Below are 27,720 nucleotides of genomic sequence, written 5' to 3' on the forward strand. Positions count from 1 at the left end.
TGTTCTTTCTCGTCAACTGGGTGGGTCTAGTTCATAAAAGACTAAATCTTCCAATTTAACTTGGAATTTTGGGGATCCGGCTGTCACGTTGTACCGAACATCGATTGAATCTTCCCATCAACCTAAGGTCCAATTGAAGAGTAATGCTCATTTTTTTTTGTTTTTTTTTAAAGTCATGGTAATCAATACCATTAATAGGATACTAGCTTTCATTTCCCCACTGTTCAGTACCTCTCTGCCTTCCTCGTCTACTCTTTTGCAGAGAGCAACGGGATATCAGTATCTTCTCGGCAGCAGCAGGTAGTCTTGAGGGGAATTTTGCTGTTATCCTGTCAATAATTTCCAAGGTCTAAAGAGTTAGTTATCTCTTAAATATATTTCCACCTGTTTGGTTGTTGTGTCCGTTTCCAGGCGAATCTTATAGTACACTTCTTAAAACTCTGTACCAGTCTGTTTCATGTACTTCCCAAAGTTCAGGTACTGACAGTTCCCATCCACAAAATAATTTACGAATTTCCACTTGATCCTCTGGTCCCCTGGTACGTATCGAATCATTGTGACATTTCATACAGTAAGGTTGTCTCTTAAATGAAACACGGGACCAATCTCTATTACAATTTAGACATCGGCAAACAACCCAACATACATGTCTGGAAGTGGGGTGTTTTAAGCAGGGTATTCCCCGGACATCTCCTATTCTGGGTGATTCGGGTATCTCCGTCTCTGTGTTGTTTTGCGGTCAGCCAGCAATGGTGAGACAGATAGCGATGTCCCAATAACGTCCTTCACACCGCCCCGTGGCTCAACATTGCTGCTCCGTGGGTGGCATAGATAGAGACAGAGAAAAGATTCTGCCAACTATACAAAGGAGGTTAACAATCTTTATCTAAGCATTAAACCCATTTACCATTATCAATAAACAATAACAGGCAATAACTACAAATGACTAACAAGAACTATAAATCCCTAACAAACGTTAGCTAACAACTCAAAACTCAAACATGTCATAAGCTAATTTCAAAATATTATCATAACAGGATGACATAACAAAGCACAATAAAACATTTCTTAGCATATATAAGGTTTGTTTGTGGGGGTTAAGAATCAAGAGCCAAGAGGTGGGCATTTAAAGGGGTAAATTTTCATGCCCCTTTAAGGTTAGGCTGTGCATGCATTTTCATTGTGCAGTTTTGGTCAGGGCGTTAGCCTGAATCTTGACCAGGAGGGTCACAGACCAATTCGTTTGTCTTGCCACAAACAATCCTTATCATTTTGGAAAAGATGGGAGCAGGAGACGACACAGTCTGTACGGTTTTGCTGTTCAGCCTTTGTCCCATCGTGACTACAGTAACCATCAGTATGTGCTTTTGTGAGTGTTTTTGGTCACGCCGGTACAGAAGAGTGCGATCTCTTCCTCGCTATCCGTCCCGAGAAGTGGAACCCATGGGATACCAAAGCAGAGTGCGAGAGACTGTTATATAAACAAAAGAAAACTGTTGACCTCCAGCAGTTACCATGTGACTTGTTATTTGTTTCTGTTCATTTTCGTTACCTCGTGAAGAAAAATACCAAGGACCAGAGACAGACTATCGTGGAGGGAACAGATGGAGTTACCACCCCGACATTATTCAGGACCGTGCTGGACTCACGAGTGAAGAAGCCTGTTTTCCACCTCACATGAGACTTTGCTGGACTGTTATTCTGTTATTCAACTTCTAGTTCATGTTTGTTAAGAAATTGTTATTTGTTGTTTACTGGTTGTCAAATGATTCATTGAATTTACTTTACATCTAACACACGGTTTTCAAAATAAATCAAAAGGGTTGGGTAATACATATAATAATAACCTACAAAAACAAAACCTAAAAACAACACTTATAACTATACATTCCACTTAAGTAATAAATGAACTATAAATACTATAGTTTCTTTAAGCATTTTTTATATATATATATATATATACATATATGCGTCACTACCATGGCTAGACTACAGGGATTTCGCATGCGCGGTCTTTCCAGATTGTTCCAGTACATTCTGTGGGGTTTAAAATTGCGCATGCGCATGTTCAAAGGCATACATGATAAAAGATGGCTGCTGAGTGTCCAGATGAAGTCTTGGACCCATTTCCCGAGCTTACCACTCCGGTAAGTTTGTTAATGGTAACATTTATGGCACTATGGCCAAATGACAGGTCCTTGCTTTCAATGCAATGTTTTCTCACCATCAGACCGCCACGTCACCTGCCAGGGAGGAAGGGTCTGGAGTGCGCATTTCCCCCTCTGAACATCCCGTAAGGTGAGTGTTTTTTAAACGTCTAACCTGTATGGTTCATTATAAAGAGGAATCAAACCCCCCCTTTTTTTTTTTTCCTCGTTGTTTAGGCAGAGGGTGCGTTTTTCTGCTGTCACACGTCAAGAACTTATGGCGGAGGTGGAAAAGTATAAAAGATGTTACCACATCCCCGTCTGTGCGTTCCTGATGGTTGTTTTCTCTGCTATTCTACTTGTATTCTTCATCAGCCTACATTGTTGTATGAATTGTTAATAGTTAATTATTCCCAGATTCCTGTTTGCTGTTAAATTGTTATTGTGTTAACTATATAATCTGTATTGTCGACTGTACATTTCGGCGTACTACTAGAATTTGTTTAATGCCATTGGGTGAAATCATAATAGCAAATTGCATGTTAGTTACAACGTGTTGAATTAATCTTATAAAACATGGAACAGCACATGGCAAAAACAATAAGGTGGCTAAACCACATAACAAAATAGGATTCGTTTTACCCAGGGGCTCCCGAGAAGCCAGGAAAACAAGTCAATATTCGTCTTTCCGAGTTCGGACGGAACATGGGCTAACTTCCCTGTCTCTGATGTGATTTGTTTAACTCCCTCACCATTGCCATCAATTTTCAAATAACAATTGGAAACATTTAATTTACCACAAACACTTCCTTCTTCGGCTAGCAGGTAATCCAGAATCATTAGAATAGTTTGGCTCCTGATCTGTACTTACAGTTTGGATTTTACCATCTGGTATTAAGGATAATTCCTCCTTTCCTACCTCCTCTGCTGCTGCAGAGTGTCATCTGCACATCCCATAACAAGTCACCGTCATGGTAAAACACACAGATTTACATTAGTAGAACTGCTACAGAGTGTATTTTATTTCAGTTTTTCTGCCAATATTCCCCATAGCCTTGCTGAGCAAGGGATATTGTTTTACCTGAACTAGGCAGACCTTCCCCTTATCATTTCTACTGTAACAGGTAAAGCATTTTTTCCTTACCTGGAATTTATTTCCAGATATGCCTGGTTAAAGATTTCTTTTCCACTTAAAGATTTTGGTGAATTTGGCATTCTTACTTGTTTTCTTAGTTTGTACTTTAAAGGTTTCAGGATGTTTTCCTGGTGGCCAGCAGCTCCCACAACTGTAACAAATTCTTTTCACTGAAGTTTAACACCAAATAAGTTGGTTTTGTATTCACCAACTTTTCTACATCACGATTACCTTAGTAAAAATCAACTCGAACCTTTATCCAGTCCTATTCACAACTGACTTTCAAACATCTAAATTTCCCCATCAGAGATTCACCTTTACTCTCCTCAGACCCGCTGCCTGCCCTAGAGGGGCCGTTACCGGTCCTGTTGTGCTGCAAATGCTGCAGCAATCGGGGTGACATTGTCAGGTCCTTCTGCTCAATCGTCAGCAACAGCAACCCCCTCCTCCCCACCATCAGGAGGATTCGGGGCAGGAGATGCTCTTCCTGCTCTGCAGGTTACACAAGCCTGCCTCTGCAGCAGCACTTCTGTTTTAACTCTTTCTTACCCTGAATGCACATCTGCTACTTGTTGCTTTAAGTCTGTGTTATTACATATCAGCCTTCGCAGGCAAACAGCAAACACCCTGCCATGCATCCAGCGTGACTCAGCCGCACCTTCGAGGGGATACGGGGCTTTGTACAAACTCACCCCAATACTTTAACACTTTCACAGGGTTTTTTGACTCTCCACCCCCCCGGCTTCAGATCTTACATACATTAGCACAAGTTTTTTATCTTACAACGTGTTTCATTCTGGTTGCTCCATAGAAGGAACCACAACCTCCCCTCTGATCCTTTTGCATTGCTAATATTAAGGGATCTTGTGGAGCTAGGTTAATACCACACTCTTTTGCCACTCGGGGTGATTCCTCAGAGTGAAAAACATACCAGCATACATTACTTCATCCCATTTTTCCTCTCGCCTTAAAAATAACATTAATTTTAGCAAAACATTATAATTCAGTGTGCCGTTTAAGGGCCATTTTCTCTGTCCCCTAACTTATACAGGGGCCACCACTGATTGCAGTACTTAGCCAAAGTTCTCTTATTCACGCTTCCCCCAGCTGCCCCCCCCCATTTCCTTCCAGTGACCTTTCTTACTATTATCTCAATCGCTATCCCAGCCACAGAGACTCTAATTTCACTTACAGCTCTCTCTCTTATCCCAAGGCGTCCAAACCTTACAGTCAGGGCATTCAATTTCTTGTCGCCACCATACATATAATAATTCTTTACACCATATACACTTTAAAACATACAGAGGTTCACATTCACCCCTTGGATGTTCAAGACAATAACCACATACCAACATTTGTAATATACTGAATACAGAAATGTTCTCACATTTCCAGCATAAATGAGTATAACAATTATTAATAACCTTGCAATTATTAATTAAAAGGCCACTTTTCTCCACATTCCAGCTTATAAAGCGGCCACCATTGATTACAATATTTTATCAATGTTTTCCTATTCACATTTCCACCAGCGGATCCTCCAATATCCTTCCAATGACTCAAAACACACCCTAGTGGATTTTTCTTTAAAATCCCACCACTCTGCTTTCCTCCCATTTTTCCCAGCTTACACTCACAGAACACACTCATCACTTACAGAATTACTACTTACAAAATGCAACACACAGGTATCTTTCTACAGCAACACCAAGAGCTCACTATTATTATCAAAAATATAGCCAAAATCACAGTAACAATTATCAAAGTCAAATTCCACATTCCATAAATCCGGTAACCAAAATAAGCAACACTGCAGCAAATAAGCTTGAAACAACGAATATTCCATTAACGCCTATACATATTCATTACCTGAACCCGCCTACCCTCGCTTCGTATGCTAATTAGCTTATCAGTCTTTCACGCTTGCGCAGATTCTTCCAAAAATTGTGGGCCGGGGTCTTTAGAATGTGTGCAGTGGTCTATGGGAGGAAGGCTGTAGGTCTTCCTCATGGTGTACTTTTCACCTTTTGCTCATTTGCAGTGTTCTTATCAGTCTAAGGTAATTTATGCCCTTGCTGGCCATCTGCTTTTCTTGCTTAATTATTTCTTTCACCCTTATCTGTCCTCTCCTGCTGAAGTGTTCCGCTAAAGTTTTTCCCATGATTTTGCCACAAACTGAGTTTTGAGGAGCGCTTGCCCTAAAGGGTTGTCTGGATTTACCCCAGAGTACAGCTGAAGGGCTTTCCTCAGTCGTTCCAGCCACTCAGTGGGGCTCTCATCTTTCTTTTGCATTTCATTAAATGCTTTATTGATATTCTGGCCACGGGGTACTGCTTCTCTAATCCCCTGAATTACTATAGTTCTCAGGTCCTGCATATGAGTTCTATGCGCCGGATCCTGATTATCCCAATTAGGTCTTTGGAGTGGCCATTTAATATCTGCTTGGGGTCCCTGGGTTTCCTCGGTAGTAAATAATTGACAAAGGATAGATTGCATCTTATCCCAAGTATAAAGATTTGGTCCCAGAAATTGATCTAATCTTTCTGCCACTCCGAGTGGGTCCTCAATTAAGTGTCCCATCTCGGTCCTTTTAAAATCTCATAGGTCAGCCGAATTTAGAGGCACAGAAATATATCCGATCACAGGTTGAGGTCCCCCCATGGGCTTTTCTCTTAGGGGGTATATTTGAGCTGCCCCTTTTTGACTTCTAGTTACGCGTTTAGGAAGAGGGGGAGACCCTTGTTCCGACTCTGGTGGGGGAGTGGGCGCTCTGGGGACCTCTGCAGGAGCAGGAGAAATGTAAGGAGGGGGGGTTAGAAGGGTTTCATCTAACTCTCCCTTCTTTTTCTTTTGTTTAGTTTTTTTATTTCATTCAGCGGGTAAAGTCTAGCTCCCGGTTTTTTAGCCACACCTCCGCATATTGACTCTCCTCCGGGTTAAGGGTTTTTTTTTATTATTAACCCAGAGGTTTAATTGCTGTCTTACCCAATCTTCTTCTGACCCATAGACTGGCCAAAAGACATTTTTAGAAATCTTCTTCCCTCCCCATATCTTAGTACAATGTTCTATCACTTTCTGCTTATCTTTCCCTAGGGTTCCAGGGAAATATCTCCAATTGTCCAAGATATATGCCAGAGGGGTATTCTTAGGTACAGTGGGTACCCTTCCCATGGGAGTCGAAGGCTTGCTGCCCTTCGCCCCCATCTTCTGGAATATCCACAAACATACACTCACTCGCTCCCCTTGTTCCTGGCCCAGTCCCTCGTGGGAGATGGGAGACGCAGTACTTAAGAGTCCGCACTCGCTTGGTTCAGTATATCGAACCTCTCACTCGTTATATTCCAGGAAACCCAATCCCGCCCGAACGGCAAACCCGCGAACAACTTCGCAATATACTTACGCGTCCTGCGTCTTTGTCCGGACTCCCGTGCACAGAATTTTTATGGGATTTTACCGGTTTCTCCTTTGCTCATTATTCTAGAATTTAGGTTCGTCGGTAAGGTTGGAGTAAGCTGTTGGTCGCGGGGCCGCGAAATGTCGCGGGGCGCCTCCCCGGAGGACCAAAGCCCACTGTTCCTTATCCGAGTCACGGCACCAGAAATTGTTATAAATTGAGACCACAACGGATCATAATCCAATTAAAATTTTATTAATTATAGCAAGTAGAATATGAGCAAAGACAGCGCTGGACGGCAGGGGAGTCTGCGCTCCACCAACTGCCGCCCTGAGCAGTTCAAACAGTCCCTTTTTATACATCTTTACCCGTGTTCATGAAGTAGTGGAGGTATTGACCCTTCACTCATATATCCTTATGTGGGGTTGTCTGTCTTGTTTCTGTCGGTTCCTGGACATCTGGCGGTTATCTTATCTTTCACAAGCAGTGTCTGGTAGCTGTTTGCATAAGCGTTTTCATATATTTTGTTGCCTAAACTTTACATTGAGCTTAACATAAATCTTAATAAACAATACCCTAGTCCATAGTTTCTCACACCCACGGTGGCCACTGCCTCCCAGCAGTGCCTGCCAGGTGGCCAGGGACACTGGCCCTGAGGGATGGAGGCCAGACTTCCCAGCCCAGGGATGGATTTCACGCTCTGAACACTCCGAGGTTGCTTTTAAAGAGGACACTTCCTCAGCAGAGAACTGGGATTATTTATTGTTTGTTTTCCTCCACAGCAGCCTCCTGCGGGGACAGGCACAGCCATCCCTTGGGGTGCGTGGGGATGCCACCTCCTCAGCCTGACAGAGATGAAGTGTTGTAGGTTGCTTTCTTCAGGGTGTCCAGGAAGAACTGCTCCTTCTCTAAGAAATCATGGTCCTAAGAGAGGGATAGATGGCACGGATATCAGAGTGCCACAGAAATGGGGTCACAGGCCAGGGTGCTGCTCACGAGTGATGGGAGTATCCCAAACCCTCCTCCGTGTGGCGAGCAGCGGGCAGGTACCCATCTGTGGTAGCCCCCGGGGTGTATGGGCTCCCCACAGAGCCCATAACCTCACACCGAGTGAGGCCCACAGAGGAAGGCTCAAAGAGCATCCCTGCCTGGGGAAGGACCCAGCAGGGAAGGAGGGGGCTGAGGATGGGGACATCATGAAGCCAGAGCCCAGCAGAGCTGGCTTCTGCCACCCAGGGATGGGGCAACGCCATCAAGCCAAGGATGTTATCAACCAGCCTGAAACAAGCCGTGAGGACGCACCAACCCTTGCTGCTGGTATCACTCTTCTAGGTGCCCACGGCTTCTGCGAGCCCACCCAGCCCAGCAACGATCTCACACCCACCCTGTGGCCGTCAGGCTCAACCCAGGCTTCACCCAGCCCTGCTCCCACCCAGCTGGTCTGAAGCCCTTTCCAGCCCTGGTTTCCCACCACCTCACCTGCTGGGCCCTGTGCTTCAGCAGCAACAATGTGGCGTAGAGCTCGGTGGGGCCAGCCCCAGTGTCCCTGCTACCCCCTGGGCTATGCCAAGGGAGCGTGCTGGTGGGAAGTGGAAAACCTGGAACAAGAGCCCAACCGTGTGGTACCGCTGCCGTTAGAGGAACAGCAGACGGACAAGTGTCCCTTTTTTTGCTGCCTGCATGTCCCTGCAGCAGGGTCCTCCCCAACCTCCCACTGCAAACGGCCTTTAATCCACCTGCCTCTCCCTTCCTGCCCCCTCTGCCCCCTCCTGGCACTGCCCTGGCTCAGAGGTCTCTGCTGAGCTCCTTCAGAGGATGTGAGGAGGCCAACTCACATCTGAGTGTGTGATGAGCCCCCAGGAACATCCCAAGCCTCCTGAGAAGTGGAATACAAGTGCAACTGGCCCCCAGCATGTCCCGTCCCCCCCCTCCCCCAGCAGCGTGCAGGAAGCCTTACACGGTGTGCTGGAGAGGCCTCTCCTAGGGGCACTGAGGCCCTGGTTTGTGTTCAGCAGCATCGCAGAGTTGGTGGGCAGTTCCTCACGTATCTGTTCGAGCTGTCTCCTCTGGCGAGCCATGCTCAGCCGCTCCTGCCCCATCCCCGGGAGAAAGAGAGAGAAACTGTTGGCAAAGGTTCAGGCCCTTGGCACAGCGGCCCCAGGCCAAGAAGGAAAGGCAAGGGAGTCTTTGCCTCGTGAAGACGCTGTTCCTGCTGCTTCAGCTGCTCCAGCTGCTGCTCCATGACCTGCAGCCTCCTCTGGTGCTCGGACTCTATCCTGCACGCCTCTTGCAGGGCTTGCTCCCCTTCCTTGTACTTCTGGGATGAGAGCTGCAAGGCAGAGCAGCTGTGGAGGCTGGGGACAGGGACCCTCGCTGCCCTGGGGCAGGGCTCCTTTGTGCACCCCCTGTTCCCCTCCCAGGACAGCGCTGGGATTCAGCACTCAAGGAGGGATGTGAAACCCCAGCTGTGAATTGCAGCGCAGATGCTTCACTTACCTTGGTCGTGCTTTTAATCTGCTCCTCCTGCTGCTGGATGCGCAGTGTGGCCCTGTCCACCTTCTCCTTCTCCAGCCTCAGCTCCTGCCAGGACTTGTCCAGCAGCTCCCTGTCCCTCACCAGCTGCTCCTCCCTGGTTTTCAGCTCATGGCTCCAGATCTTCAGCTCTGCCTGCTCCTAGGATGGGCATGGGGAAAATCAATGCACTACCTGCCCTATCCTGGACACTATCTCATGTCCCCCCAAGTGATGGGAGAGATCTGCCCCTGTTTTCCTTCTTGTGTTTGCCAGTTTGGGGTGCAGAGCAACACCACCAGGTACCCAACCAATGCTCTCATCCACCCACCCTTGGGCACCAGCGTTGGCAGAGCTGGGATTGTACAGGCACACACACACACACACACTCCTTCCCCAGAAAGGACGGAGCCCCTCACCCATGCTACACACTCTAAAACATGCTCAAGGCTTGGCAGTTTGTCAGCAGTGGAAACACCCAGCCTGAATGGTTATTTTCCACCCTGGTAGCCCTCAGAAATGCAGCCCTGCCACAGTCTGTGCCACATATCTCCTCTGGACAGCTCCAGGGGGGAGAACTGGCTCCAAACATGTCCCCATGGCATGGGGAGGTTCTGTTTAACCCACCATGGGGGTTTCCTCTCACCAGACTTACAATGGAGGCGGCTGTGCCTGGTCTGGCTGCCCAAACTCCTCACAGGCAAAGGGGAGAGACAGAGGTGACTGATGCTTCAGTCAACATCTAAAACAGGCTGGTGGAGGCTGCTCCTGGAACAGCCCGATTCTCACCACCGCAGTGATGTCTCTTAAAACTTGTTTTAAACACCTGAAGGCAGGGCTGAACATCTCCCCGGTGGGCAGGACCCATCCGTGAGCTGCCAGGTGGTGCTGGAGGCCATGGAGAGGGGCTCTACTGTGGTACCTTGGCCAGGCTCATGATGGTGCCCTCTCTCTGTGAGTCCATCTTCAGGGCTCGGTCCATGTTGCGCTCCATCTGCTCCTTCCTCAGCTGCTGCTGGGTGTGAAATTCAGCCCACTCGGCTGCCAGCTTCCGTTGCTCCTGCGAGCACTTCTGCATCACGGACTTCTGCTCTTCCAGCAGAGCACTCTGGGGAGCGTTGCCAGAGAGGGAGAGAAGAAGCACTAAGTCCCATTCACCACAGGATTTTTCTCCTTTAACCCATCTCTGCCGTGCAACATCTAGGGGCTGGTTCAAGCCCACGGTGCCTGGTGTGAACCCTGTCACCGTGAGCTCTGGTCCCGTGTTCCTCAAGAACCAGCACGTGCCATGCGCACACACCGCGGCCTCCTGCATCCGTGAGCCAGAGGGCTGGCCTGACTGCGATTCCCCCTGTGTGAGGCTGAGGAGGCAGAGAGCTGCAGAAGGATGCTGCAGCCCAGCACCCAGCTCTTGCCTCCACCACACAATGCAGTGCAGCCCTGGAGATGTCTGCCCCACCTCACCTTCGCCCTCTCCAGCTCTGCTCGCTCCATGGACAGCTGCTGGGTCATGACTCGCCGCTGCTCCTCCAGTGAGTGCTGCAGTAATTCCACTTTGGATTGCTCTGCCGTTGCCCTCCATCGCTCCTGCGTTCAGACACAGAGGTGACAGATGCTATTCACAACCTCCAGGCCAGGAACCTCCAGTTGGTGAGACACATACCCCATACCCAGACAGGAGGGCCGACCCGGGCAGAGGACACAGTGTGGGCTCACCTGCTCCAGCAGCCGAGTCTGCTCACTCAGCCTGGCCTCCATTTTAGCGATCACCTCCTGGAGTTGGCTCCGCTCCTCCTCCATGTCCCTCTGCTGCTGCGATAGCCTGTCCTGGAGCACTTGGGGAGAGGCACGAGCAGCATGAGGCGGGAAGTTCTTCCCTTCTGTCCACACCATGTTCACAGAAAAACTGTGTGTGTTTGTGCTCATCACCCCTGGCACACCCCCAGGACACTGCTTTGTAAAGGGAAGACCCCGAGATGTCCAGTGACCAAGGCAGGCAAGGCTTTGCCAGCCTCAGCTCCCAGCCTCTGGCTGACTCAGAGCAACTTCTCCTTGTTTTCTGGGTACCCCCAGCTCCGGTGGAGACCCCGCAGCCGTTCCGGCACAGAGGAACAGCAGACATACCCTTGAGCTGCTCGTCCCGCTGCCGTACCCCCATGGCCAGCTCCTGGGAGGTGGTGTGGTGTGTGGCCTCCACCTTTCGCGAGAGGTCATGCAAGTTGCTGGAGAACTTCTCCATCCGCTCGATGATGCCATTCAGAGACCTGCAGAGAGAAGTGAGGGGAGGGTCACCCCTGTGGGACACGCTTCATCTCACCGCAATGGAGAGGGGGATATTTGGTGGCCCAAAGGCCGGGCAGCCCTGCCCTGAACCTCTCTGGGTCACAGCAGAGCAGTAGGAAGATGCAGCTCCTGCTTCCGGGGGGCACTGACGGGTATTACACAGCTCAGCATCCCCGCAGGCAGTGGGTGGGAGAGGGGATGGCCCCTGTTGCCATGGTCCAAGCCTGGTTCGTGTAGGACAGGGAATGCTGTGGCCAGGGACCAATGTGGGAACACAACTGTCAGTACCTGGTGTACGATGTGGCGCTGGTCACTGCATCGATCTCCTGGTCTTTCAGCCGCTTCAGCCGCTGGAGCTGCTCTTCGTGGTCTTTGCGCATCTCCTGGACAGACACCCTGCGGGACACGGGGAAGGAGCCTGCCACAGGCTGGCACAAACCAGTGCTCCCCATGATAGGCATTGTGGGAGAGGCTTGGTTGTGGGGCTGAGAATCAGGTGCCAGGAGCTGAGCTGGCATGGGGGTCTGTCCTGGGGCATTCCACCGACAGGCATCCACATTTGGGATGGGCCCAATTCTGGGGTTATGAGCTCCTCTACCAAAAACTGATTTGTCATTGACCCAAACTATGTGGACATCAGTGACTCACTGAACTCACTGACCTGAATAAAAGAGATTTGGGGGAAGATAAAACATTGGGTTCAGCATCTTTCAAAATACAATGCATTCACTCTGAAACCACGTCTCCAGTCAGATCTCCCTGTGTCCACCTACAAAGCAAATCCCCGTTCCAAAAGGCACCAAGCTGCCCACAACCCAGTGCTTCTGGAGTCTGGTTTCTCCTTTCACCATGTCCCCAAACCACTCCCTGGTTCCTTCGCTGAGACTGTGGGTACCAGCCACACGTGTGTGCCACTCGTGCCACTCTCACCTCTGCAGCTCTTGCAGACGCTCCATCTCCAGCTTGTTCTGCTGCTCCAGCGTGGCCAGGCGCTGCTGGTGCTGCGCCAGCAGCTCTGCCCGTGCCCGCTCCGCATCCTGGCTCTGCAGCAGGAGCTGAGCCATCAGCTGCTCCTTCTCCAGCCGCAGCCTCTCCTCCCGCTGCCCGTAGGTGTCCTCCACCACCTTCACCTGGTTCCTGCCCCGAGAGGTCACAGCCAGGAAGAAGTGTTGCTTCCACAGCAATACCCAGCACTCCCCCCCCCCCCCCCCCGCAGAGCGCACACAGGGGTTTGCGAGCAGATCAGTGTTGCTGTGTGCATGGCGAAACACGCAGACCTGAGCCTTGAACCCTCCTGCTACTGCCCACTGTGCTGCCTGGTTGGGGGTGCGCTGGCAATGGGACCAGCCCCTCCTCCTTGTCACCCAGGGGACAGTGGTGATGAGAGTGGACTCCCATGTTGGCTCACCTGTGGGGCTGCTCTCTGCCCCCACCACGTCCACATCGACATGGCTCTGCGCCCACCTGCCCCAGGGGCGGATTTGGGAAGCATCCCAGCACTCCCACCCCAGGAGAGACAGAGCTGTAGGCGAGGAGGGAAGCACAGGTGAGAGGCTGGTACCTGTGGGTGCTTTCAAGGAGATTCAGTTCCTCCTGGTGCCGCTGCTGGAGATTTTCCAGCAACAGTTTGTGCTGTGTCCGCTCCAGCTCCAGCATTCGGACCTGCCAGGCACCCGGAGAGAAAGTCCTTGTGCTGCCCTGGGGACAGAACTCCCACAGCAGCACTTGGTGGCCATAGGCGTCTCTGGACAGGGAGGTTTCACCTCTCTCCCCTGTCACCCTGATGCTATTGGGACAGGATATGGCTCCTTCTCCTCCCTCTGGGTCACCCGTGGTCCCCCATTCAGCAGGCAATGGGGCTCACCTGGCTCTCCAGCTCTGCCACACGGGCCTGGGCGCTCAGCAGCGCTGCCTGGCAGCCTGATGCATCCTCATGGAGCTGGGCTGCGGGAGCCCCCTGCCTCGTCTCATGCTGCAAGCCCGGGGCTGAGAACTCTGCCTACAAGGATGGAGAGAGAAGATCGAGGCCCTTCAGGATCAGTGGCTTTGTGGTGCGGCCATCAGCCTCCAAAAGAAGGCACCTGCCTTACCTGCAGCTGCGGGGCAGCCTGGACATGTGCCCTGGGTGCAGGAACCTGCGGAGACACAGGGATGCTCTCAGGGAGGTAAAGCCCTGGGGAGAACATCTCCTCCTAGCCTGGAAACGGCGATCCATCTCCAGCCTACTGCAGTACCACCCCCACCCCCTCCCCAGCCCAATCCCCATGCTGGCGTGGGTCCCTTCTCCCCAGGTGACACTCGGCAGCCCCCACCCCAGACACAAGCATGCTGCGCTCTTCCTTCTCTGGGGGCAGAATCAAGGCTGAGACCACAAGCCCTCTGGGAGACAACATGTGTCCCACCACCAGGGCAGGGCGAGGAGCCCAGCTGGATGAGAAGGAGAGGCTTCAAAGACCAAGCAAGAGCTGCCTTCTCTGTGAAAGGCTTCAATTCTCCTTCAGTTGTCTAGAAATAATCTCAGAGCATCTTCAACACTATACTGGGGAAAATCAACTGAAGAAAAAGTCCTTTATCACCTGGAGCCTCTGTTGTCTAGTTAATATAATATGTATATATGCCTGGGGAACTGTGTAAATGCTGCTCAGGCCATGCAGGGCTATAAACACACATGATTTACAAAGCATCCATAGCACCCATGCTTTGGCCTGATAAACGCAACTTGTGGCACCTCGGGGAGCTCCAAACTCTTTGCCTCCATGGACACGGCTTCCCAGAGATGCAAAGTGGGGCACATCCTTCCTCAGGCCGAGGGAGCACGGACAGAGCGGGATGGCGGCGAGTCGGCAGCGGAGGGCTCGCGATCGCTGCCCTGATCCTGCACCGCTCGGGGCACGGACCCAGCACACCTACCTGAGTGAGCGGGGCAGGGCCTGGTGCCTCCTGCTTTCCTGGGAATGAGCCTGTAGAGGCTGAAAATTGGACAAGTCCATGATTTGAATATAGCAATGGGAACCATCCCCTCCCAGCAGGATGAGGGCCTGGGTCTCCTGGGCACAGCGATGAGGGTCGCGCTCCGCTCTGGGAGCTGGCAATGAGGGCAGAGGGTCAGACAGGCTTGTCCGTGTCTGCATCCCCACTCCACACACAACGGTGGGACTCTGCTCTGCAGAGTAAATCAAGGGACAAAGCACAGCTCCTCCTCCATCTCCATCACCTAGGGAGGAGACTGGGTCCCCTAAGCCACTTTCAGCGGCCTCTGAACCGGCGCACAGCCACAGCCCAGAGCAGAAGGGGGTCTTTCCAGCACATAGCACTGGTGGGACAAGTGTGGGGGCAGCAAAGGGAAGACAGATGGGGCAGCGTGAACTTATGCACACCCATTGCTCCGGCAAAGCGAGTCCCTCACAGCCTTCCGAAACCCCAAAGGCAGCACTGCGGAGCTCAGTGTGCCCCAGCACACCAGCAGACATGGGGATGGTGGGATCCTGCAGCTCAGCAACCTGCTCCGACAATGGCTGGTCAAAGCCTGGGCAGCATTCATGTGGCCAAGGGAAGTGCTGTGGTTCCTGCCTTTTTTGGGGGGGTTGGTTTTGGTTTTTTTTCAGGGCAGGGAGACCCTTCTCCGCATACCAAACTGTACAAATCTCTGCTGCCCGAACCGTACAACCACAGGAAACGCACCCAAGGCACCGGCATTTCTGGAGGGATGCCCCTTCGCAGGATCCGATGGTTGAACCGAGGCTTGTTTCGTGGTGCTGAGCCAGGGGACCGGCTGCCTGCGTGGGCACAGAGACACAAGTGACGCACAGCAGTGTCACAGCGCAGGGAGAGGCACGCAGACATTATCCCGCTTGGCATTTTTGCAAGTTTAAAGCTTGGCTGTCGCACTGCGATCGAACAGGCAAGGGCCCGACGATCCTTCAGCGCTGCCTTCCTTCCCGGTTACACAGGTCCCAGACCAAAGTGGTCACGGCTGGCTACCAGCCCTCCCCGCTCCCCCACCTACACATGCAGCCGCTTCCCACAGGAATTCTCCCTTGTGGAGGTGTCTGAAAGGTGAAGGAGGCCTCACCTGGAGCCATCTGCACTCGCTGCCTGGTCCTGCGGGACAGCTGCCTGCTGCGGTGCTCCTGTGGGGCTGGCTGGCTGGCTGCAAGCAAAAAACATCCCATGGGGGAGAGCCCAGGAGGCAAGGAAAGACAAGATCCTTTCCCTCAACACCAGTTCCTGCCTTGCAGGTGAAAACCTATCCCACTCAGCTGCGGCAGGATTCAACCTGTTGGCTTCAGAGGGAGCAAAGACACCTCAGAACCTCCATCTCTGGAGGAACACCAGTTCCTCCTTGCTGCATCCACCCCCTTCCCCTGGGCAACATGCCCCTGCCCACGACACACGCGGCTGCTTCTCTGCAATTCACTTCTGAGTCCCATCCCAATGGCACAAGCCTGAACCTGTCTGTGCCAACTCAGCTGGAGGAGGTGGTTTTCCTGGAACTAGGAGGAACGAAGGGGAAAGAAGGCAGGAATGAGGAGCATGCGTGGAGCTCGTGGGGGTATGCTGATCCAGGACAATCCCACAGGACCTGGGGCAGCACGTGCAATCTCAGCCATGACTAGAAGGAGAGCCCAGAGGTGCAATGGCCCTGCAGGCTGCACCAGTGGGAGAAACCTCTGCGTTATTAACCCAACCCGAGGCAAGAGAGCACTTAAAATGGATTTCTTAAATCCGAGCAGAGGATTTCTGAGACGTCCTGTTGGAGCAGCTGCATGATGGGAGCCCTGTGGCCACCAGCTGTGCTTTTACCTGACAGGAGCGTGGGGATCCAGCCCTCCTTCCGGGGACTCCAAGGGCTTGGCACTTTGCTCCTGAGCCTTCGCCTGTGCTTGGGCTTTCTTGCGAGACAAGGCAGCGCTCAGCCAGTTGTCTTCCTCCAGCGGGTCAGGTTTAGCCAGCGCTGCCTCTGCAGCCGGGAGCTGGCTGGTGGGGCCGGGCTGCTGGGCTGTGCCAGGGCTGGGGTAGCTCACTGCAGGATTGGCTTTTGCTGCAGATGTTGGCTTCGCATCCATAAAATCCTCATCTTTCAAGCCCAGCCAGTCACCTCGAGTCCGGCTGCTCCGCACAGGGCTGTGCCTGGCTGAAGGAGGAGATTTGGAGCGGGGTTCTGGTTTTGGTTCGCTGCTGTTCTCGGCTGGAAACCTGCTGCAAGGAGAAGCAGTCACATACGTGCCTGTGAGAGGACCCCGGGGACCCTGCCCGGGGACCCTGCCCGCTCTGCCGCGGGGGCAGCGTGGCTGCTGGCTGGAGCTCCACACGCAGAGCACAATACCTCACAGGCTGCCTCCTCGCCGGCTGGCCCTTGGGCATGGAGGCCACCGTCGGCTGGTACGCTCCAAAGACAAAATCCTCCTTGTCCCAGCCGTCTTCCTTCTCTGTTCAGACAAGCAGCTTTGAGTCAGCGCCTAGAGGAGCGGCTGTTTGCAAAGACACCAGCCCTCCTCCTCCTCCCCTGCAATTCCCACTGCGATTGCTGCCTCTGGGAAGACACAGCTGGAAACATCTTCCCTGGAAACCTGCAAGCAACGTGTCTCCTCCACGTGGCTGGGAAAAGTTGCTTTGCTGAGAATCAGTCCATGTCCAAAGGCAACTGAGTTACAGCTGCTGTGCAAATGCCCCCAGGCTGCCTCGAAGGCAGGGTACAACACTTTTGCATCAGTCACCTTTGCCCCAGAGCTGACTGGGAGCCCATTAGCCACCCTGCTGACCACTACAGAAAGGGTATTTCCCCTTCAAGGACATTAGAAATCAATCTCGCCCTCCCAAGCCAACGCCATCACCTCTGCAGACCTTCCCAGCATCCCTGGCCACGCTCACCTGGCTGCTTTTGGTACTTCTTATCCAGTTTGAACTCTCTGCGCTCTCCTGTGCCTGGCTGTTCCAGGATTTTGGCCACAGAATTTTGTCCCAGCAACTCATCCAGCTTGGAGCGGGCTGGCCGGAGCACCTCTCTGTTGGTGACACAGTGGCAGATAGGTTTCCCTGGGAGGCAGGGCTGTTTCTTGTCACACAGCCTTGCCAGGGTGCTCTGGCTCTTCTCTGTGAAACGAGGCTGCTCTTGCCCCTTTCTGGGACCCACAGGCAGAAGCTCCAGCACCCCCCCCCCACAGCATGCTGGCACCATCCCAACGCACAAGCCATCCCCTGCTTTACTCTCACTGCCTCTTCATTGCCCTTACTTTTCTGCCTTCTTTCCCTGCTTCTCAGCTCCTTTTGAGCCACTGCCAAGTCCCAGCGCATGCATCAGGTCGTCATCAGTATCTTCAAAAGTGAGCTCAGCCCTCCTCTGGACCGGGGCCACAGTGTGCAGGGGCGTCTGGGGTGGAGGTGGCTCTGTGGATGGGATCACACATGGTAAAGGTTTGATCAGGGCTTTTTTTTTTTTTAAACAGGAGATCAAAGCATCCCTGCCTGCTCTTATCTCTCAGGACCATTTAAAAAGTAATTTTTAAGATCAGCGAACAGATCTCACAGCAAGTAACAGAGCGGCAATGCACTACTGCCTGGTCTGCAGCCATGCATCCACTGCTGGGACACTGCTGGGTGCCACTGACACTGGGGTTTCCAGCTCTGGATAACGCCAGGAGCTTCTTTAGCTTTGAAAGTTTCCAGTCAGATAATTCCTGTCCCCTTTTGCCTAAAGTCCCTCTCTACCAACACACCTTAGACCTTGCCCTAACCCACCAGCTGCTACTTGCATCCAGAGTAGATTTATCAGGGTGAAAGGTGATTTTAGGGGACCCTCAGACCCATTAGCATCCCTGCTGCAGGAACAAGAGGGACAAGTGCCTGTAACACAGCCACAGCTGGATCCCACCCAGAGGTGCCCCAGTTGTGGTGTGGCACGGACTGGTGCTGCTCTCAGACACGCAAATCCTGACCCAGAAAATTTGTTCTCATTTGGCAATGCGTGCAGAACGGGCTGGATGAGGTCAAAGGTAAGATCAGAGCCTCCATTCCTGGAAAGGAAAGCTCAGCTCCATAATCTGCGGCGCACTGCAAGTATCAAGCACTTGGTGAGCTGTGGCACAATTAACCCCGTTACCAAGCTGCTCTATAAATTACGTTACTGGCTAATAAGAGGTAGGACTAGGTGGCTTTCAATGTAATCATTTTGGATCTCACACAGACTAATCCATGCTGCTGATTTATGTAATACAAAGAGGATGCACTGAGCAACCCCACTTACCTTTCTCTTTGCTCTGTTCTGGTTTTTCCTCAGAGCTGCTTTTAGCGCCTGTTGGAGCTGGTTTCTTGGGAGCATCCTGCTCCTCATCAGACAAAAGTCCTGCCAAAGGATCATCTAAATCTGGGAATTACCCAGCAGGTACAGGAAAAGAGAATAACAAAACAAACAAACAAACGCAACGTTATTTAGAAGAAGAGCTCTGCACTACGCCAGCCACTGTTCCCCACAACGTGCACGTGGGGACAGCAGAGTGTATCTGCCCAAAGCCATGAGCGCGGGTCCTGCAGGGACCTGGGATACCCTTGAGTCTCCCTGAACTTCAAACACTCAAAGACTTAGATTTCCGTTCAGTTTTTCCACGTTTTCATCCTCCCGGAAGAAAATAACTCAAAAATTTGGGTGCTTTAATGCCTGAACACAGCTTAGGCAAAGAAAAAGGGGAGAAAGGCCACCTAAATCACCTAAAGCCCATTAGGGTTTTTGTTTTGTTTTGTTTTTTTTTTAACAGATTTTAACAGATCCTGATCTTTGTTAAAGCACAGGCTTTGAGAACCAGATTTCAGCTGTGCCAGGAAACCACTCCCCTGTTCAGAAGCTGGACAGAATCCCCCCTGACACAGGGGCTCCCAAGTGTTACAATCATTAAAAACCAAAGCACATATAAAAATGCAAATGCCCCCAGGAATCACCCCCCAGTCCTGTCCTGGGGAGGGCCTCGAATGCAGAGGTTTTTTTCCCTTTGGTCACCTCTGAAGGATTACATTTGCACTAGCATCATAGGGGTGAAGGACTCCGTATCTTATTAACCAGTCAAGCCTCCAGCTAACCGAGGAGGCAAAGAGCACGGGCAGAGCCCCCAGTGCCCCCCCGCAGCCGCGTGAAGTGAGATCCCACCTTCAAAGTTAAATTTCTTGTTGTGTCGGGGAGCGGCAGGGGATGAGAGCGCCTTCTTTTCCATCGCAGGCACTTTCTCTCCTAGAAAGAGAGGCCACGGCTCTCAGAGACAAGGTACTGCAGAAATGCCCCGGTCCCACCCTAGCTAAGGGTCGCTTTTTGGGTGGCAGCCCCCTAAAAGCACCCGCTGTGATGGACAGACCCCCCCACAGCCCTGCCAGGTGCACATCTCTCCGGAGGGGTCTCCTTGCAAGCAGAGGAGAAAAGGGCCAGGGGAAGATCAGGGCACTTTAGGGGCTGGCAGATCTGAAATGCAGCTCCTCTGGCTCTCCTTGCCCCCAGAGCAGGGGGCTCCCCACCAGAAACACTTTGCACCGCCCCAGGGAACAGCCGAGTGGTGTTTGGTGGGAGGTGGCAGTGGCTGCTGGTGTGAGTGACGTCCAGGGATCTCCTAAGGGATAACACATGGCCAGAATAACACTCCTGCAAAAAGCAACCAGGAAAAGCATTTTAGGGAACAAATCCACTTTTTGCTCCGTATCCCAGATAAGGATAGGAAAATATCCCTGCTCGTTTACAATCAGGGTGTGAAAAGAATAGCAGAATCTCCTTTTTACCTTCCTCAGGAGCTACCAGCTTCCCTGTGTTTTTTACTCCTCCTCCCAAGAAGTCACATTTCCCAGGACCTTTCACAGTTGCCTTCCCTGGCCCAGAACTGGGTTTCGGGATTCCCAGGAGATCAGCTTCCATGTCGTCCATATCCTGGAAAGCAAGAGGACAAGGATGGGGAGCAGGGTGAGAGCTGCTTCTCCCTTCGGAGGCTGGTGCTGGAGGCCATGGCAGCGCGCTGGGGCGGAGATGGAGGGGATGGATGGAGATGGAGGGGATGGATGGAGATGGAGGGGATGGATGGAGATGGAGGGGATGGATGGAGATGGAGGGGATGGATGGAGATGGAGGGGATGGATGGAGATGGAGGGGATTTAAGGACTTGCCTTCAGGGTCTGCAGCACAGCTTGTGGGTCTGTGTCGGAGACACTGGATCCCTGCATGCCAGGGAGGGGAGACATCAGAGGGGAAGAGATTTTTGGAAACTCCTCACCCCTTACCCCATATCCCTTGATATCCGTTTTATGAGATAGAAGAATACATGCCCAACTCCTCCTGGTGTCCTCCTCTCTGGAAACCCCCTGTGCCCCAATTCCTTTGCTGAGATCCTGCTGCCTCTAGGAGAAGCATCAGGAAAACCCAAGGCCGTTGCTCTGGGTGAAGGTCCTTCCTACAACACTTTACCCAAAGTGCACGCAGGAAGGCTGGGCTGCAGCAGCACGTGCCCCCCAGCTTTGCTCCATCTCACCCAAGGCACCAGGAAGCCCTTCTTCCACCACCACCCCCGCCCTGTCCTGTCTTCCCCACCCCACTGGGATGCTGGAGAGGGGTTACCTCTTCAGCCAGACATCACAGCTCATCGCTGGCACGCCACTGCTGACCTGGCCGGGGTGATACCGCCGCAACCTTGGCCCGGCTCAGCCCCAGCCCTCGGGACTCCCAGGCTCTTTCCTGAACCTTGGACTCACCTCTGCAGAATTTATGTCCTTCGCAGGGAGTCTGTCGAAGAAATCATCTTCTAAAATGGACCTATGACACAAGCCCGGGGGTTAGCAGCACCACACGTGAGCTCAGCCAGTGTGTCCAGGGACAGCCAAGCCAGGCCAGGCAGCGGGAGGCAGAGGAGACCACACAGGGCTGCCACACCAGCCGCATCGTACAACGCAGAAAATGAGGCTAAAATAGCACTGGGATAAAGGACGGCAGTGCTGGGACTGCTCTATTTAAGCAACTGTTACAAAGCAGATTTACAGAAGATGTACAAGGCTGGGGGACACCCAACTCTTGCTGGAAAGCTTCGGGCTCTGGGCTCCCAGTTCCCAAAGGCATCGCAGAAGATAACTCGCCTTCCCAGGCAATCACTGTTGGGGCAGGGAGGGAGGTGGAAAAGCCAAGGATGGGGCAGATCAGAAGGATTTGGGGAGGACAAAGAGATCTTCAAGTGAGATCTCTCACAGGAGAGGCTGTGTCTGAAAGGCACTCACTTCTTTCTGGCCTGCAAGCCAGTGTCCTGGGCTCTCCTACTGCTGCCCACAGCCGGCTGGGAAGCTTTGGCAGATTTAACAGAGGTTTCATCTGGAAACAAGACAGGGAGAGATGAGGATGATGGACACGGGCATATTCCTGACCTAGGCACTCCAAAGGGGGATCTGCTGTCTACCCCGGGGCCACAGAGGCTTTTAATCAGAGGTGAACTTCACTTTGCCTCCCCAAAAGCTGATGTCCAGCCTATTCAATGGCCTCTGACTCCGAGAAGCCCTGCTCCCTGCTCCATCCCCTCCTCACAGCTGGAGCCCCCTTGCAGATCAATGGCTGTTGCACCAGCACCTCCTGCTCCCAGGAGGGGAGTAAGAATAGAAGGACGCTGCCCTTTCAGCTGAGAAGAAGGTTCGTTTTACCATCATAGCCCAGGAGGTCACCAAGCACATCATCGATGGAGCCTGAAATGAGACAAATTAAGCTGTTGAGGCAGGTGAGCTCACCAAGCAGGCATAGGAAAGCTCCCAGTTTCAGTATGGCTTGCTCTTTGGAAATCTGCTAGAATAAAGTTTTGGTCTTAAGCATCATCAGTGTCAGGCCTTCCTTGTCAGTCTAGAGAGAACTGCCAGGACCTGATCAGTATTTTGTGGATAAAAAATTTAGCTTCACTTAGCCAGAAATGGGGTATCTTTATCAAATGAACCAGCTGCTTTGTATTCAGTTAGTCACTGGCCACAAGCAGCACTTAACCTGTGAGCTCTCACCCCGCAGGATCTCGAGTCCCTGGGCAACCCCAAAAGCACTGCTTCAGTATCAGGGGCTGCAAGAGGCCTCCAAACAGTATCCCTCCAAACAGGGATAAGGTGATGGGAAGAACTGAAACAAATGCTTATATTCTCCCCTGAATTTGGGAAAGCCCACAAGAAAGGAATGTGGGACCTCAATAAACAAATCCGCTTGATGTGAGAGGCAGGTGAAAATTTCTGGTTCAGGAACGACATGATGATGCACTCAACCATCTGCAGCTTTCAGACAAGGATCATGAAACATTTCAGTAGCCAGGACTGCCACCTGAGAGTGTCATCCCCCCCCCCCGCCCCAGGCATTCCCAGCAGATCGAAGCACCTACGGACAGCAAAAGGAAAGCCTGCAGCATATGTACGTACCTCTTAAACTTTTCTTGGGTTTTGTAGCCTGGGGAGAAAGAAAAATTCCCTCATTAGAAAATGAAGCAAGTCTGTCCTGGACTTTCTCAAAACACACTAAAGCCAGAGGCAGGTTTCTCCAGAGCATCCCATAAACAGCAGCGAGGCCCTCCTCCTGCCCGTGCTGTTTGGGAAATGACACGTGAAATGCAGAACTACAAAGGTATTTCCAACTTCAGAGACACGGGTGAGCACAGCCCCTCCCGACTGCCAGCTGGGCAGGACCCTCCAGCCCTTGGGATCACTTCTGCCTCCAGGCAGAGCTGCCAGAGCATCAGATCCGGATTTCCCAGCCCCGCCTCAGCCCCGCACCGCAGGGCCACGCTCACCATCAGCGTCCGTTTACGGATTCTTCTTCCACGTTGCAGGGGGACCCGGCACCACTGGTCACATCCACACCAACCTCCTGCCTGAAGGGAGAGGAGGGTTCCCCGATGTGCCACCACGGCCGGAGGCACCTCTCCCACAGAGATGTCCCTCTCCGGCTCGGGGGGCTGCAGCCTGCCAGGCTGGCTCCGCGCCGCGCCCACCCCCCGAGCCCCTCTCAACAAGGCTCCATTTGAGTCTGAAAAACACCCCCCCCCCGCTCCCCAAACCGGCTTCGTGCTCCTGCAGCCCGGGGGGGACATCACACCCCCCCCCAGGGAACCAGGGAGGGTGAAGGTTCCGGCCGCCCCCGACCCCAGCACAGCCCGGGGGGTCCCGCTTAGCCCAGAGCCTGCGGAGCAGCCAGGGGCAGAGGGAGGGAAACCCCCCCACCCACCCTTGGGTCCGGGGCACCCGCGGGGACCTGGGACAAGCAAAGCGCTGCTGGAGGCGAGGGGTGCGCGGCCCGGAGGCGCGGAGCCCCCCACTTACCGCTCAACCGCCCCCCGGCTCCGCCTCTGCGCATCCCGTTGCCATGGCGCCCGCTGCCCCCTGACCCCGGCGCCCCGCGCCAGCGCCCGCCAGACCCCGAGCCCGCAGCCCCCCGAACCCGCAGCCCCCTCACCCCCAGCCCCCCGAGCCCGCAGCCCCCCAGCCCGCACCGGTAGCACGCCGGACACCCGCCCCCGGAAGGCCGCGGCTCACCCGGCACGGCACGGCCCGGCCCGGCCCCTCCCCCCCGCGGGACGATGGGATGTGTAGTCCCCGCCGGGCCCCCGGAGCTGGGGGTGCCCCCAGCGCTGCACCCCCCGCACGAGGGGCTGAGAGCGGCTGCGGTGCCCCCGGCCACCCCCAGCACGTGCCCTGGCACAAAGCGGGGCTTTAACGCCCTGGCCTGGTGTTTAATTGTTGTTAATTGGCGCCAACAAGGAGCAACGCCAGCCCTCCTTTCGAGACCCCCGGGCACCAGCGCCCTCCTTTCGAGACCCCCGGGCACCAGCGGGAGCACAAGGAGCCAGCCCCAGGCCAGGCACCGGGGGATTACAGCCCCCAGCCCCGCCATGGGGCACCCAGCGCCCAGCCCCCTGTGGAGCACAGCAGGCTGGGCGCAGGAGACCCCGGCAGCCCCCCCGTTGTTATAAATTGAGACCACAACGGATCATAATCCAATTAACATTTTATTAATTATAGCAAGTAGAATATGAGCAAAGACAGCGCTGGACGGCAGGGGAGTCTGCGCTCCACCAACTGCCGCCCTGAGCAGTTCAAACAGTCCCTTTTTATACATCTTTACCCGTGTTCATGAAGTAGTGGAGGTATGGACCCTTCACCCATATATCCTTATGTGGGGTTGTCTGTCTTGTTTCTGTCGGTTCCTGGACATCTGGCGGTTATCTTATCTTTCACAAGCAGTGTCTGGTAGCTGTTTGCATAAGCGTTTTCATATATTTTGTTGCCTAAACTTTACATTGAACTTAACATAAATCTTAATAAACAATACCCTAGTCCATAGTTTCTCACAATCCCCCCTTTTTCTTTTTATCCTATTGAGCTTAACATAAATCTTAATAAACAGTACCCTAGTCCATAGTTTCTCACAATCCCCCCTTTTTCTTTTTATCCTATTGTTTATTAGACGCTACTTTCATTCTCGGCACTGCAAGTAAACCTTTTTCCACAATCCCAACATTTATCATAACACTCACAAGGTAATACGTCACAATTACAATAGGCATAGTTGGGTAATACATATAATAATAACATACAAAACCAAAACTTAAAAATAACACTTTTTCTTAACACATTTCTTTTTTTTTTTTTTTTTAACATGCGTCACTATCATGGCTAGACTATAGGGATTTCGCATGCGCGGTCTTTCCAGATTTTTCCAACACATTCTGTGGGGCTTTAAAATCGCGCATGCGCATGTTCAAAGGTATACACGGACCATTCGCGTGATCAACAATGGCTACTGCGTGCCCAGATGAAGTCCCAAACCCATTTCCCGAGCTTACCACTCCGGTAAGTCTGTTAATGGTAACATTTATGGCACTATGGCCAAATGACAGGTCCCTGTTTTCAATGTAAGGTTTTCTTACCACCAGACCACCACGTCACCTGCCAGGGAAGAAGGGTCTAGAGTGGACATTTCGCCCTCTGAACATTCTGTAAGGTGAGTGTTCTCAAAACGTTTAACCTATATGGTTCATTAGAAAGAAGATCAAAATTTTATATATATATTTTTTTTTTTTTCCTGTTGCTGTTTAGGCAGAGGGTGCGTTTTTCTGTTGTCTCACGTCAAGAACTTATGGCGGAGGTGAAAAAGTATAAAAGGCGTTTCCATATCCTCGTCTTTGCGTTCCTGGCGCTTGTTTTTGTTGCTATTCTATTTTTTTTTTTTACTCAGCTTACATTGTTATCTGAATTGTTAAGAGTCAATTGTTTCCAAATTCTTGTTGGCTATTAAAATGTTATTTTGTGTGTACATTTTGTCATACTACTCGCATTTGTTTAACGCCATCGGGTGAAACCATAATAGCAAATTGCATGTTAGTTATAACGTGTTGAATTAATCTTATAAAACATGGAACAGCACATGGCAAAAACAATAAGGTGGCTAATCCACATAACAAATAAAATAGGATTCGTTTTACCCAGGGGCTCCCGAGAAGCCAGGAAAACAAGTCAATATTCGTCTTTCCAAGTTCCGACGGGAACATGGGCTAACTTCCCTGTCTCTGATGTGATTTGTTTAACTACCTCACCATTGTCATCACCTTTCAAACAACAATTGGAAACATTTACTTTATCACAAACACCTCTTTCTTCGGCTAGCAGGTAATCGAGAACCATCCTGTGTTGATAAGTTGCATTTCACGTCAAAAGCTTTAGCTGTTTGATTAGTAATAATTTCCAAGACAGCCTGTAGACGAATGATATGATTCAGGTTGTAGATAGGTTCTCGAGCACCGTTAATAAGTTCATTAGGATTCCAAGTTGCAGGTTTATAATACTGTATGATACATTGGGGTGTCCATTCATTTAATAAATATTGGTACCCCCTCAATTCTTGGGAGTCTGGAAAAATCAGCTTGCCACTGTTGCCCTGGCTAATTTTCAAACACATTTCACATCGCTGAGTCACCTGTTTTATTACGGTATACAAGTTCTGCCCTATCAATTTCTGATTTAGACTTTTATATAAATTATCAGCTCCCCAATGCATCCTATTATGTTCTATTACGGCTGTGGTCCATATTAAATTGGATGGTACCACTATACGACCATCCCTCAAATAAGTCCACTTATTTATTTTATCATTCATGTCCTGAATGACCTTTAAGTTTTCTTTAGAATAATTTGGCTCCTGATCTGTACTTACAGTTTGGATTTTACCATCTGGTATTAAGGATAATTCCTTCTTTCCTACCTCTTCTGCTACTTGTATGGCTTTATGGTCGGCCAGGCGGTTTCCAATTTCCAAATCAGTGCCTTAATGGGCCATCTTATGTTCTTCCTTCCTGGACGACCCTCTTATAACAGAGGGGGCCCTTCCTCACATCAAGGTCTGGCATGGCATATGTCCCCACCGCTCAACGCCTACTGGGTTGCAGCCAGCAGCAGAGCTCAAGATCCTTCTTGGTGGCAAACACAGAGGCCAACCCAGTCTTGCCCTTGATTGTGGTAGGAGGCACTTGACCAACCTTATTCCTTGTACTTTGTTGTCAATGCAGAGTTTCATCTGCGCATCCCATAACAAGTCACAGTCATGGTAAAACACAGATTTACATTAGTAGAACTACTACAGAGTGTATTTTATTTTAGTTTTTATGCAATATTCCCCACAGCCTTGCTGACCAAGGGATATTGTTTTACCTGAACTAGGCAGGCCTCCTGTTTATCATTTTTACTGTAACAGGGAAAGCATTTTTCCCTTTACTTGGAATTTACTTCCAGATATACCTGGTTAAAGATTTCTTTTACTTCAGGGAGGTCCTCTCTTCCACTTTTCTGTTGAATTAAAGATAAGCTCAACATCTTAGTTAATTGATCATTTTTAACTTTTGGTTTCATTTCCCCTTCTTTAAACGTCTAGGTGTTCTAATAAATCTCTTCCCAACAAAGATTTTGGTGAATTTGGCATTCTTACTTGTTTTCTTAGTTTGTACTTTAAAGGTTTCAGGATGTTTTCCTGGTGGCCAGCAGCTCCCACAACTGTAACAAATTCTTTTCACTGAAGTTTAACACCAAATAAGTTGGTTTTGTATTCACCAACTTTTCTACATCACGATTACCTTAGTAAAAATCAACTCGAACCTTTATCCAGTCCTATTCACAACTGACTTTCAAACATCTAAATTTCCCCATCAGAGATTCACCTTTACTCTCCTCAGACCCACTGCCTGCCCTAGAGGGGCCGTTACCGGTCCTGTTGTGCTGCAAATGCTGCAGCA

The 27,720-nt window shown here is 51.4% G+C and overlaps 1 protein-coding gene and 1 long non-coding RNA gene across 2 annotated transcripts; both read right to left on the reverse strand.

Annotated features, from left to right (window-relative positions):
• Positions 1 to 1,948: 1,948 nt before the first annotated feature.
• On the reverse strand, positions 1,949 to 27,720 carry LOC308057414. The gene is made up of 2 exons (XR_013925263.1): positions 27,149 to 27,720; positions 1,949 to 3,233 (listed from the first exon to the last, which is right to left on the reverse strand). It is a non-coding gene; the product is annotated as an uncharacterized lncRNA (long non-coding RNA).
• LOC308057412 (fas-binding factor 1 homolog) lies at positions 7,417 to 23,859 on the reverse strand. The gene is made up of 31 exons (XM_080411525.1): positions 23,759 to 23,859; positions 23,230 to 23,310; positions 22,862 to 22,889; positions 22,115 to 22,156; positions 21,701 to 21,791; positions 21,185 to 21,245; positions 20,603 to 20,653; positions 20,225 to 20,369; positions 19,608 to 19,688; positions 18,714 to 18,833; positions 17,704 to 17,857; positions 17,342 to 17,475; positions 16,797 to 16,899; positions 16,274 to 16,669; positions 15,543 to 15,620; positions 15,152 to 15,246; positions 14,381 to 14,439; positions 13,561 to 13,605; positions 13,335 to 13,469; positions 13,032 to 13,132; positions 12,401 to 12,934; positions 11,759 to 11,866; positions 11,312 to 11,451; positions 10,904 to 11,022; positions 10,652 to 10,774; positions 10,110 to 10,295; positions 9,173 to 9,349; positions 8,868 to 9,005; positions 8,634 to 8,766; positions 8,156 to 8,274; positions 7,417 to 7,600 (listed from the first exon to the last, which is right to left on the reverse strand). Exons 2-31 carry the CDS (start codon positions 23,230 to 23,232, stop codon positions 7,517 to 7,519), a joined length of 3,783 nt encoding a protein of 1,260 aa, XP_080267651.1. The 5' UTR covers positions 23,233 to 23,310; positions 23,759 to 23,859; the 3' UTR covers positions 7,417 to 7,516.

The sequence above is a fragment of the Falco punctatus genome (assembly GCF_963210335.1).
Source record: "Falco punctatus genome assembly, contig: scaffold_58, whole genome shotgun sequence".
Lineage (NCBI taxonomy): Eukaryota > Metazoa > Chordata > Aves > Falconiformes > Falconidae > Falco > Falco punctatus.

Excerpts from the sequence above, each read along its gene's own strand:
- LOC308057412 (XM_080411525.1), bottom strand. Across the intron at positions 21,792-22,114 it reads TGACCTCCTGGGCTATGATG|ATGAAACCTCTGTTAAATCT; the intron begins GTAAAACGAACC and ends TCTTGTTTCCAG. Across the intron at positions 13,133-13,334 it reads TGGCAGAGCTGGAGAGCCAG|GTCCGAATGCTGGAGCTGGA; the intron begins GTGAGCCCCATT and ends GGTGCCTGGCAG.